This window comes from Thunnus thynnus, chromosome 19, assembly GCF_963924715.1.
Source record: "Thunnus thynnus chromosome 19, fThuThy2.1, whole genome shotgun sequence".
In the NCBI taxonomy this organism is placed as follows: domain Eukaryota; kingdom Metazoa; phylum Chordata; class Actinopteri; order Scombriformes; family Scombridae; genus Thunnus; species Thunnus thynnus.
The window spans coordinates 20,761,449-20,775,323 of NC_089535.1; the positions used below are offsets into that span (position 1 = coordinate 20,761,449).

The window sequence follows — 13,875 nt, forward strand, 5'->3', positions numbered from 1 at the left end:
TTGTACATGTCAGTAGAGCTGCAACAATAATTGCCAACTATTTTGATAATTTTAAGTCATTTTGTAAGAAAGAAAATCTCTCATTCCAGCTTAAATGTGAATATTTTCTGGTTTCTTTAGTCTGTCTAGTTTACTATGACAGTAAACTAAATATCTTTGTGTTTTGGACTGTTGATTGGTATTTTTCACCATTTTCTGACATTTTATAGACCAAACGACTATTTGATTAAGTACAATAAAATATTTAAATAACAAGTTAAGTTAAATAATTACTGTTGTTTGTGAAAATATGATAAATGTGTTTTCATTTTTTCCCTCACATCAAATGATAAAATGTGATATCCACAATTCACAAAAAGCACTTTTTTGTTTCCACATCCTCTTTTTCCATGTGTGAAAAAACATGCATAAAAGCTAAATATAACATTCTGTCTCTATATGGACATTGAAATTTGTATTAAGCCTTTTTTCACGTTTCATACAAAACTACATTCATTATTTTCTTCATCTTCCTTTGACAAAAAACAAACATCTTACTCCTATATATTTAAATATGTCATTTCTTTTTATTTTGAGAAACAACAGCATTCTGTAGAGCTGTCTTTTTATGTATTGCTGAAAAACATTTTTTAATTTTCCCTGCCCCATGTTTTAACTTTCTTTCTCTGCTTTGTGTTCCCTCAGGTGCCTTCATAATCTGCTGGACTCCCGGCCTGGTCATCCTCCTTCTCGACGTCTTCTGCGCCAGCTGCAACGTCCTCACCTATGAAAAGTTCTTCCTGCTTCTCGCCGAGTTCAACTCAGCCATGAACCCCATCATCTACTCCTACCGCGACAAGGAGATGAGTGCCACCTTCAGGCAGATCCTGTGCTGCCAGCGGCAGGAGAACGTCAACGGGACGGCAGCAGAGGGATCCGACCGATCGGCGTCGTCCATCAACCACACGGTGCTGAGCGGCGGTCACCATCACCACAACGAACACTCAGTGGTATAAAGGAGGGCTGGAGATGCAGGGGATATTGACTGAGGGGAGGTGAACGGCTGTACGGGAAGGTCAAGAAGAACTGTAAACATGATATGAACTAAAGACATGTGATGAATTTTGAGAATGAAGATTATGTAGATGGAATTGGTGAACAGGATGGGATCACAATGAAGAAGAGGATAGCAACTATGACGAACGATAAAGATGAAAACATTATCTCTGTATGGAGAAAGAAAAAGGTGGGAGTCTGATCTTCAAGGACTCTGATAGGCTGTTAGTATTTTTGTTTAGTTTTTTATTATTTTCTATTTGCGTTAAATGTGTTGTCATGGGCGACGCTGATATGAACTATTTAAAAGTAATCTGTGAAATTAAGGTAATGCCAGTATAACCCATCCTCTGTCTCCAGTCTTCTCTAACTTTGTATCCTGTAGTTGTGAATTCTGGATATTTTCTCCACGATCCTTATTCTTAAGAACATCATACATACAGTACGTGGTTTATACACACAACATGATACTCACATTGAAGTTTCCTTCACATCCATAAGAAGACTCACTTGTATTAGTTGCATCCTCTGGTCTGAACCCAGATTTAGAACACTACACTTTCTTTTATGCTCATGTTTGAGAAGAAAGACATCAAATCTCAGGAAAGTCAAACTAACACAAGGAATAAGCCCAACAAACATGCCGCTTTATGCTTGTGACCTGTAACTGAATGTTAATAGATAAAAAAGTTATCAGTAGCAGCTTTAACTTAAATGACCTTGTGGAGCCTCAAAGCCCTCTGATAGTGTTTGGACCTCCAGGGTTTCAAATTTTTCAAATTCTAGACTCCAAAGTGAAAATTAATTGGACATCCTTCTAATCTTTAAAGATCCCCTCCAGACATGAAAAGTTCATTTCTCTCATTCGTATCAGATTTTCAGTGAGCACAGAGAAACTTTTCCACTTCAGTAGATGAATGTCAAAACAGCCTTGTAGAATTAAACTCTGCACATACAGCACATCATTCTGCATAGTGAGGTTCAAATATCCAACTGAAGTAATAAAAAGAAAAACAGTGGAGGGACTTTAAAATATATATATTAATATACAGATGTTTGACATGTTTAGCAACTTACAAAAAATACTGCAAAACCGTTATACCCAATTGGGATTCAACACAGTCTTAATGTAACCAGATCCACTTTATTCAGTAGATCAGTCATTTGCCTTTTAACGACAAGTGAACTTATGACTGAAATACTTTGATGATTCATTATTCTACTGAATGTCTTCTACTAAAATACTTCCCAACAGTTTCTTGCTTTCTAACTCAATGAAGGATCCAAGACCTGCATGAAATCCAGAGTTGTTTATCCCCTCTAAGGAATTAAAGACAAGTTGTTCCAGGGATCTTACCAAAAAGGGGAGGAGGATGTTTGCAGAATTAGAGCAGGCTCTGTGCCACAGTGTTATGCAGAGACAAGGTGAGGGTCATATCTGGTGAGCGTTAACAGACTTCAGATCATGACATGAAATGTGCTGAGCTGTCTGTGTATCGCAGTTTTGTCTGGTGACTCTGTGTCTATAAGGCTTACTGAGAAAAGGGGGATGAGGAGGTTAAGTGAATGTGAAAGAATGACCAGTGTTCCAGTGTTTATGTTAAATTCCCTCTTGATGGCTCAAGTAGAGTCTCTGAAACAGGAATGACGTTTTGTAACAGTAGGATTCATAAGAAATAGAATTGACGTACAGTATGATCAGGCAGGGTGACAGGTTACAGGATAAGACCATTCCTTCTTTTCAGAATGAACATGAAGATGAAACAGAACTGTCTGACTGTGTAGTTCACAAACTCTATTTTGCCATGATTGATACGGTAGCTAATATTCACAGTGTAGTCTGCAATACATCCACCTGCTCTATTTATAATGAATATGACTAGCTTTCCTGCAGAGCAGAGTCTTTGCAGCAGAACTGATGCAGGGCTAGTGTGGCAGTTTTTACTAGGACCAGCTTGAAATAAAACAAATCACTAAAAATCCAGGCCCACAGCAGAACCTTGCTCAACAACTTTCCGGCGTTGACCAAAGTTGAACTTTGGATTTCCTTTGCCTCCACAAGTGTGTCTGCTGATCATGATGGTTCCACTGCAATATATTGATCTTGGTCCAAAATGTATCTGTTTTTAATGCTGGTGTGACGGAGCCCTAACAAAACTCAGCCAGGAATCTGCAGCTCTTTGGCTCTGCTTACTATACTGAACTCAGAGCTCCATTTCAGCTCAGACTCTGACAAATGTTTGCTAAAACTGTTAAACTTCAATGTGCATCAGTTACGGCAGTATTTGGGAAAATTACAATTTTGCTCAGTAATTTTTCTGGGAGGGAATCATGAAGTTCACTCTATAATACCAGAGTCAGATAAGTCTGCTTGGCTTTAGCAAACACTAAAGCTAAGCTAAGCAGGACAAAAGAAACTGAATGATATGAACACATTTTTTTTTGTGACAGTGTTACCGGTGATCTGAAGTAATACAGGTGTCCAATTCATATAATATTGGCCATTTTTGGTAGTCACTCCCTTTTTAAAGCTGTCAACAATGACATATTACTGTTTAATCTTATGATAATACTCAAACGTCTAGTAGCCTTTTTTACAGTGTTTTCCTTAATGAATTGACTTAGTGAGAGGCGAGCCAGAGTTGAGCCGATGCATGGTGTTACTTTATTTCCACAAGTGCACCCCCTGACTTCTGCCATTAACTTGCGATTGTGTGCCAGCTGAGGTCGGCATGGTGATGTGATGACGTGCATTGTTAAAAATTGCCCGCTGAACACTTTGTCGTGACTTGAATCAAAACACTTTTTGGCCAAAATAAATAGACAAAGCTCCCAACAGCTGACAGAAAAGTGAGAATCACAGCCAATAATACAGTCAACTGTTTTCCAGGAAACAAGAGGTTTGTCAAAGATTTAAACTGCTGTGCTTAAATGAAGTCAGCAGTTTTTGGTTTTTTTTATATGAAGTACATTGTTTTTTTTGTCTGGAGAAAGATTACAGACTTTGGATTCTTTTTCAGTATCACCCTGCGTCACACGCTTATCATCTTGCTACATGTGTGGAGTGAAGTGCTGTGGTCAAGGGCACCTCATTATTTTTGGCATTTTAATCTCCTGGTTTTGCCTCTGCACTGTAAAAAATGAACAAGTTGAGAAAACTCAAAATTCTGTGGCAACAATGTTCGATGAAACAATTGAACTTCATTAAAAGATCCCATCCAGTCATGTTTTAAGACATATAAAAATCATCTGCTTGGAATAATAAGTTGTCTTACATGATTTTTCCACAACAAGAAAGAAGTTATATGTTTTTTTAAAATAGCATCTTGTCTCTCAAATGTTTAACTGTCCTCTTCTTCACTGAAAAGTCCATTCTCAGTATATGTACTCTGGAGGCTTCAAGTTTCCACATCATACTTGTGTACGTTGTATACTGGACTGTGATTGGCTCCAAACAAGTTGTGATGTCACATATCATGATTGCCTTAAACTCAGATTTTCAGAGAGCTCAGAGAAACGTTCCACTTTCAGCAGATGAATGTGAAAACAGCCTTTTAGTGTCAAACTCTGCACATACATCATTCTGCACAGTGACGCTCACACATACAACTGAAGCAACAAGAAGAAAAACAGTGAAGAGAAACAATTTTCACTTTTGTTTATTTACTCCAAGTTAGTAGACCAAAGCCCACCTTGGTTGTCCCCAAACATACATATACATATACGTATATATATACTGTGTATACGGCTGACCTCACAAGTAGTGGCAGCAGTGTGCCACTCATTGTTTCATTGACCAGCAGTGTACGGCTCTGGATCCAAGCCTCCATATTTGACATTCACTGTAACCATTTTCCTAACAAGTATTGATTCAGGTTATATAGCAAACCAACTAAATTCTCTGTCTGTGTATGTATTTGTTTACCAGTGTGTCACTCTTTGTATACCAGTGTAAGTATATCTGTACAGTATGTATGTATATAAAATATATTATTCAAAGTTAATCACCAAAGGGAAAGTGTTTTTGTGTTTGTAAATTTAACTGTATACTCTGTCCAAATGTACTGTAGGATTTTGTTGGTTTTTATGCCATGAGCTCTTTTGTATTGTGACCCTGATTAATGAATTTCCTGTAGACACAATTACACTTATTAACTTGTTTGTGACCCAGAACTAGATATCCATGTGTGCAGTGCCTTTCAGTTCTTCTCCTTAAGCTTGTCTGTTGCTAACACCATCGTCTTACAGTTGCCTTACTAGTAGAACAAATGTCCGTGTCAGCATATTTCTCTTTTGTAGTGAGTTTTTATTAGAGATAAGAGATAGTAAAGATACACAGCACAGCCTCAAAAAATGTTAAATGGGTACTAATGCATAAATTCAATGTATATGTTATGATTTAATAACAATAATGACACATTTCACAACCTTTTTGGAGTCAAAACTAGTTAAAATCATCTAATATGGGGACACAAATTGCGATGTAATTTTTGAACGTTTTTATTTTGTCTTTTTGTTCAACAAGGAGATGTACTTTGTGGAGTCAACACACAACAAAGAAATGCATTCTTAAGGGCAACACACACAGGAGGCATATGACGAAGTACCCACACCCATTGTTCTCTATGTAAGTCTGCACACTGGCACACTTGCTCACCGTATCGGCACATCCCGGGTACTGCACCCAGAATACTTCTTCTTTTGCCTGACAGTGTTACATGACACAGCCGGTATGTGTTGTACTTAAGAATTGTTTTTGTTTCAATACCCCAAAACTGTTGTATACATAGAATGATAATACGTATACATAGTATGTGCATTATTAGGACCATTGACTGATCTTCCTAAGGTCTGAAATATTTTGTTCTTCCAAAGTGAAACATTGCTTTAAAATGCTTTTGGAAAATGTTGCCAATTTTGCCTCAGACTTAACAAATCATATATCAGTAGTTTGTAGAAAGTAATCATGACACAGACATTAATGTGATTTCCATGTTATCTTTACTGTAGGGGCCAATATCAATGAATGTCCAGCCAGAAGCATAGTGTTGATATCCCAGCAACAATAAAAACATGAGAAAAGCCTGAACTTTTGTGTAGGTGTTTTTTTTTGTTTGTTTTTTTGTTTTTTTGTTGTTTTTTTGCCTTTACTGAAATAAACACAGCTAAAATAGAGATTTAAAAAGTATCTGATACTGGCACTTAGTTTATTGACAGCACCAAGAGTGTTTTAGGGGTGTTACTTTCACTTACATGTTTAGTTGTAGTGCTAGCTTAGCTATCTGTTACCATCAGTAACAGCAGATGGGGGAAATACAGGGTGACAGACAGATACAGCGATAGTGTAAGCTTCATAACATGCAGGGTTTTTTTTACTTTCTTTCTTTTTGGCTAGACGTAACAATAAATAGACCTTGAAGCTGTTCACACATTTTTAACAGACAGTCTGTGTGTAAGTAGTGAAGAGACTGATATGAAAACACTTTTTTTATTGCTTTTTCAAAAACAAAAAGACAGCAACAAATAATGGCAATAATGGTATGACATTCGAGTTGGTTTACAAAAGATTAAAAAAGACATAAGGAAAATAAAAATAAGAAAATAAATTTTAAAAAAAACATTCAATTAAATGTGTACACAAACCTAACTAAATGTATACAAAGAAATACTCACCTGCAAATATTTCACATTAAAACTATTCATACCGGCAGCAATACGAATTTGCGACAGAAACACAAATTTGCGACATCTCATTGTTCAGAAAAAATGATGGATTCATCATCATCCAGTGATGATGATCTGTGACCTGCATTCAGCATGTCTGTCCACAGAAGCATCCATCTGTCAACAGCAGCTCCTGGGGAGCTGAGAGGACAGTGGCCAGACAAACTGCCTTCACCAGGCTGACTGTCAGCAGAAATTTACTGAACCAAAGTAGTTTTCATGTCGACTCCACAGGAAGAAATCAACAGTGTTTGTATTCATTGATTCATTGATTTTATTTCCCTGGGGGTCTCCGTGTCCTTTGTGATACAATACAGGGTGATGAGAAACACAAACATTCAATAGGTCTGCCATTGTCATCAGGAGTTGTGTCGTGACGTCTGTTCCGTATAATGTGATTGGTTGGTACCTTTATTTGTGGTGCAAAATCTCAAAAAAAATCAACCTTCTTCCAAAAAAAAAAATTACGTCGCTTTCTTGCCAAGTAATATTTGCGTTCTGTGTGAAAGTACTCAGGACAAAAACAACATTCCAAAAAAATATATTGGCGTGCAAATTAATTGTACGGAAAACACCCACGGTGTGTAAAGGCTTATATTAGCGGTGGTCAGGGCCACTACATTGTGTTGTTTGTGACATGAATTAAGCAGCGGTCCTAGCAACAGCAGTCAAATGTTTTTATAGGAAAGAATGTAATGTGTGTGTGTGTGTGTGTGTCTGCTGTGTTTATTGTTCCACAGCTTTGGAGTGTTAGCCTCCAGTTGACTGATATATGTCTCGCTACTTCCTGTTGCTCCCTGCATGGGCCAATCAGAGCCAGTGCGGCCACAAAGGGAAGTTCCTCTGTGCTGTCGCTGAGTGAGTGGGATGTCACATCTTCATCACAATGTCAATATAGACACTTTCCGTGATTCGCAGCACGATTGCAGCAGGATCAGCAGTCCTGTTGCCAGCAAAATTTATGATACATGGAAAAGTCAATAAGACATTAAAAGCTGAGCTACTAATGTGCCAAGACATCTAGAAATCACATCACTTCTGTTGAAACATTCAGAAAATTTCAACATATGAAACACATCCAACTTCCCCTGAAATATTATCAAGTTTCTGAACAGCGAAGATGTTCTGAACCAAAGGAGATTATCATGACAAAACAGGAAGTGATTTTTCATGGCAGAACAAACCTCTGGTCTCCAAACATTGAGAGCTGCTGTAAAATTGGCAGGAAGGTTAGAGAGTCCACTCAGATAAAACTTTGGTGGGAATAGGGACAATTGGATTAATTTGCTGCGAATGAGTGTTACTTCCCAGTAACTGCAGCTGGTTTTGTAATGTTACATTTTGACTACAACATTTCGACTAAAGTGGATTATCAGGAGGTGGAGAAAGAGCAAATGGAGACAAGGAGAAGGAACTGACTGCAACCACAGATAAGAAAGGAAGTGGTGGTGGTGGAGAGTGAGTAAATAATGGAAAGGGGGATATGGAACAACAAGAGCAAGGGAAGGAGGTGATGAGAAAAAGAAAGCGAGGAATGTATGAAAACTGTAGGGAAAGAACAATGTTATTTCAATGACCAAAAAAAGCCATGCTAATGGCAACCACCACTTTGGTCTGGACTGGAATATCTGAACTATGAGATGGTTGACCATGAAACTTTGTTTGGACATTCACAGTGCTCAGAGTCCCTCTGACTTTGGTGATCACTTGACTCTTCTTGTAGTGCCACCATGAGATTGATATTTTTGGTTTATATTGAGAAATTTCAAATACTGGATGGACTGCCATGGAAATTTGGTACAGATATTTATGGTGCCCAGAGGATGAATCCCAATAATTTTGGTGATCTCTTCAGCGTTCCTCTATCGCTATTTACAGGTCACAGTTTTCTGTTATCCAGTGCAGTATTGCAAAATACTGTTTGGATTGGTGTAGAATTAGTACAGACATTATGGTTCCCAGATGATGTATCTTACTGACTTTGGTGATCCTTTGACTTCTACTAGCGCCACCATGAAGTTCACCTTTCTGGCTTTAGGTGAAATTTCTCAATGACTATTGGATGGTTTGCCATAGAAATTGGTATATTCATTAATGTGCCACTCAAGATGAATTGTAATAGGCCTACAACCTGATTTTTCATCTAGCACCATCATCAGGTCAAAATTTCAATTTGTCCAATACTTGGGTGCAGAACTAATGAAATCATCCTCTGTACTTTGAAGTCTGTCCTCTCAAGGAAAACAACCCTAAAAGTCTTAATTCAGTTGCGAAAAATAGCTACGTTTGAATGATAGATGCCATCTAGTGGTCATAGTAATTATGACCTGGAGAAGTGATGCAGATGATGTCTTTATAAGGTGACTTCCTAATTAGGAGGGGGGTGGATGGCTTGATAATTAGTTAGTTAGTTAGTTAGTTGACCGCTGTTTGCTTTCCCGTTAAAAACCATAACATGTTGTTTACTGTTGCCATGATGAGGTTGCCTAACTGTAAGGAAGAAGTAACCACATTTAAAGTGAACATTTTAATGCAAACCATGATCTTTTCCTAGCCCTAACCAAGTGGTTTTTGTGCCTAAACCTATCCAGACTTTGACCACAGTGTTGTCACATCATAAAACATAGTTATTTTTTAACAGTGATTTGTAATGGTTTTGGAAGGTGGCATATTATGCTCCAATGGGTCATTCTGAAAGGTACCTATGGACCTATGTGGTTGTTTAATTTGGAAGACTTGTTGTGGCAATTCTCAATTTTTATCCTAACTCACTAAACAAAGATGGTGAACATGGTACACATTATGCCTGCCTTGCATTAGCATGTTAGCATTGTCACTGTGAGTACTGTTAGCATGTAGTTCAAAGCACCTCTGTGCAAGTACAGCCTCAACCAAAAGCATGGCTTTAGCCTTAATTAGCCATGCTAGCAGCATGGCTCCACGGATGACAATGTCTGTTGATTGGCTCACAGTCAGTCAGATAACTATTGGATGGATTGCCAAACTTTGTACACACATCTGTGGTTCCCTGAGGATGAAGCAAATAATGACTTCTCCTTTAGTGCCACCATGAGAATGACATTTGTGGCTTTGCGTGAAATGTCTCAACAACTATTCAATGGCTTGTCATGAAATTCGGCACATTAATGTCACCCGTGTAAAAAAGTAATGTTATACATTTTGAATTTTCATCAAGTGCCATCATCAAGTAAAATTTCCAATTTGTCCAAATGTGTGGTTAGCTGCAGCCGCCTGCTTGGGAGAAGCATGACAGTTTTGCCTCATGCTGTCCTTTAGGGCTACAGTTAAGACATATCTGATACTAATTGTGATGTTCTTATAGTGATATGCAGTGTGGTTCAGTTCTGTTCTCCCCCAAGCAAAATTAAATCCTTTATGATGATGGGTCAACTTGATTTCAGGGTCACTCAAATATCATAATGGTCACAAAATTGTCAGTCCTGGTTCAGAGCAGTTAATGGCGCACATTAGGGCCTGCATCCTAACTCACTAATCCAGGTACCCCCTCTGCAACCATAAGCCAAGGCACACAACTTTACCACAGAAAAGTGGTAGAGAAGAAAGGGAAGGACAGGAGAAGAGAAGTAAGTAAAGGAAAGGGAAGAAAGAAAAAATTAAATATGGTGCAGACAGAAAAATGAATAGGAGATGAAAGGTGCAGAGAGGGATGAACACAGGAGGAAGTGGGAGTGAGACAGTCTGTTCCAAAGTTTAGTTCAAGGAGAAGAGGGATGACCAGTCCAAGGCCAAACCCCACGCTGCCTACTCTAAACAGTTTACACTGAGTATCCCTAACACACACACAAATGCACAAGTACAAGCACATGTAGATGTCCTCCATAAAACTCACATACACACACTCATGCACTGGGAACCAACACAGACACATTCACAAAGGTATACAAACCCACACCACTGAGTGGGACAAATTCATGCATGACACAGAAATTCACTGTAAAAATGTCTCACGTAGCTTTCCATGGAAAACCTTTTCCCCTGCTGCAGTTGACCCATCTGATCCCTCTTGCGGTGAGTAATAACACTGCAACATCCACATGGTAAAATACTTTGTGCACTTTTTTTAAGGGGTGGGTGGGGTGGCGTTGGGGGTGGGGGCTGTTTTGGAACAAGTATTCGAGGAGGCCCATGATTAAAAAAAATGAGAGAAAGAGGCATTTAAAACTAAGTTTTAGAAGTTGAGTTGCAGTTCCTGTCCTCTGTGTCTTTCACTACCAACATTTTTCATATTGATATCAATAAATTAATGAATATGCTGTAGGTAATTTTGTATTATCTGCAGTGACTCTTCAGGTCTCTGTTCACTTCTCAGTTCCACTGAAACTGGCCTTGAAATACTGTAATACTGATGAAGGTTTCGGGCACGTGTCATTTGCTGTGGGCTGTGTTGTCTGTTGATGTGGCTTTTTTAACTGCTGTTCCACACTCTTACCATAAACCCACACCAGGCACAGAAGCCTAGGTGGGGCCACTGCCTCCCATTTATTTTCAATGAGCTGCGGAAAATCACTTGTGCGAATTATGACAGGACTGATGTTGGCACAACGCAAGCAAGGCTTAGGGATGGTGATCCCGGTCTGTGTGTCCACAGTCTGTCTGGACAGCACTTTGGTCCAGAGCAATTAAGATAATAATATGCTGTTGATATCAATATAATAAGTAACATTGTGACTAAATTTAAGTCACACCAACTATATGTAGCTGCTGGTTTTCACCAGTTTTACAGAGAAGTTTTAGTCAGATGAGATGACACTACACATTTTTTATTGATACCTCCTATTCACCTTAGGGGATTCATGCACACCTTGTGCAGCAAAAATGCTAATTAATTCTTTCCCAGATATGAAATACAAATGTGTTCAATAATTATGTTTATTTGCAAGCAATACAAATAAATATTATACTTAATGGATAGTAACTGTGGCAAAATTGTATAATTGTTTAGGTAATGTAACAAATAACAAAAAGGAAACATCACACATTTAAGAAGAATATAAATGTAATTTATCTGAAAGGCATCTCTAGTTAACATGATAGATATGTTCTTTCATTTCATATTAATCTCTTAATTAAATACATTTACTAAACAAAAACTGTGTTGAGTAATGACTCAAAAGATTTACAACACAAGCAATGTTGTTAATACTGTAGTCAAATTGTGTAATAATAAAGCCCCAATTTAATTAAACACAGTTGAAATGAGTTTCTATATTTGTGAGAACCAATTAAAGATTAATTCATTCAGAATGAAGATATTTTTGCAGATTGAGGGCATTTTGGCCATTCTTCACTTCGTAAAGAGTCTATTATAAGGCATGAGAATGAATCCTGTTAATGAGATTCTGCAGTTATATTTAAACAAATCTGTGTGTCTGTGCTTCAGTGAGAGACTTCATTAGAGATGTCAAGAATTCATTAATAAACTTTATACAGATTTTGTCAATGCCCTGCACTACTTGTTATGCCAAACTCTGTGTGTCAAACACTGTCAAAAATAAGTAAAACTGAAGTGGAAAAAAAAACATCTACAACATAGTGACAAAGAAATCAAAAAGTAAAATAATAATGCCCAAAAATGGAATAACAACTTCTCTATAAAAACAGTCAACTGGTTATAGTTTAAAGTGATTTTGTGCCACTGTGGAATTAGCTAGAGGTGACTAAAACAAGCAAGGTAGTCTTTGAAAAGTAGATACTTTGAAGTATTAACTATGTCAACATGGCACTAACAAAGTGAATGACATTCCACATTCTTTACCACCTCTCTAAGGGACAAATAAATTGCATTATCACATTTGCCAAAACTGCTTGAAAACTTAAAAATGAAGAAGAAAAAAAAAATCCAACAATTCCACATGCGCACATTAAGCCAGCTTTCAAATGGCTAAGGGTTCATACATGCATTTAACAGCAGACCTATCTAATGGAAACTGCTGGTCAAGATGAAACAAAAAGGTTTGGTACCAGTTTGAGTCTCCCGAAAAGAAAAACTGGGCAAAAATGACTAACATCATTTCACTACGAGTATTCTTTGTATGCTCAGGCTCAGTGTCAGGGTTCAGTTGAGGTGGAACATCATAACACAATGGTTATTTGCACAAGGAAACCATTTTTTCCCACATTAGCAGTCAGGCTCAGTGTCAGTGTTTAGTGTGTTTTGATGCATACGCTCCAGTATTCGATGTATACTACTGAAGCTGGGCCTATCTGATGGATGTGTGCTCCAACAAAGCCTCATCAGATTGTACAGTTCCAGAGGACAGTTCTCAGGACAGGAAAGGATGTGACCATCCCTCACATAGTAAATAACTTCCTCATGGCCCATGCCGTAATACGGCTGCATCCCATGGGAGAAAATCTCCCATAACACCACACCATAGGCCCACACGTCTGATTCAGTGGTGTAGCGGTTATAGAAAATAGACTCTGGAGGCATCCAGCGAATGGGGATGGCGTCATTCTCATTGGCTTTGTAGTAATCAGCTGAGTATATGTTTCTGGAGAGGCCGAAGTCTGCGATCTTCACCTCCATTTCCTCCCCAACCAAGCAGTTCCGAGTCGCAAGGTCGCGATGGACGAACTTGCGCTCTGATAGGTAGGCCATTCCTGCCGCGATCTGCTTGGAAATAGACAATTGCTCAACACAGGAGAGTAGTCCTGCCTCCAGCTCAGAGGAGAAACTGCGACCCGATAGGCTGGCACGGCTGAGGGTGCGCACCGATTGGTTTGGAGATCGACGACGCAGGAACTCATTGAGGTCACCATGGGCCATGTACTCGAACATCAGGCACATGGGTTTACCCACTGCACACACACCTGGGGAAGACAGCATACAGATGATGTTATATTATGATCTATAATACAGATAATATAAGTGGGCTTGTGAGTTGTGTATTTTCCCACCACCAGCCCAGAGGTCTGAGAGAACAAACACAAATACTCACCCACATAAACACATCATTAGACCACGCTGAATCAAGTGTGTTTTTTCTTCTTCAGCAAACCATATAGTGAGTTCATTCAGTGTAAAAGGCAAATAAATATTCAGCCCAGACATAAACACAGACAAAACCATCT

The 13,875-nt window shown here is 38.5% G+C and overlaps 2 protein-coding genes across 2 annotated transcripts in view; one reads left to right on the top strand and one right to left on the bottom strand.

Moving 5' to 3' along the window:
- The window catches only part of lpar1 (lysophosphatidic acid receptor 1), a 38,892-nt gene extending 32,768 nt beyond the window's left edge, over positions 1 to 6,124 (top strand). Inside the window, exon 3 of the mRNA XM_067575383.1 lies at positions 685 to 6,124. Coding sequence (XP_067431484.1) covers positions 685 to 995 — 311 coding nt within the window. The 3' untranslated portion in view covers positions 996 to 6,124. The remainder of the gene's footprint in view (positions 1 to 684) is intronic.
- A 5,495-nt stretch (positions 6,125 to 11,619) lies between these two features.
- musk (muscle, skeletal, receptor tyrosine kinase) overlaps positions 11,620 to 13,875 on the bottom strand; it is a 41,153-nt gene continuing 38,897 nt past the window's right edge. The window contains exon 17 of the mRNA XM_067574411.1: positions 11,620 to 13,614. Within this exon, the coding sequence (XP_067430512.1) occupies positions 12,920 to 13,614 (695 nt within the window). The 3' untranslated portion in view covers positions 11,620 to 12,919. The remainder of the gene's footprint in view (positions 13,615 to 13,875) is intronic.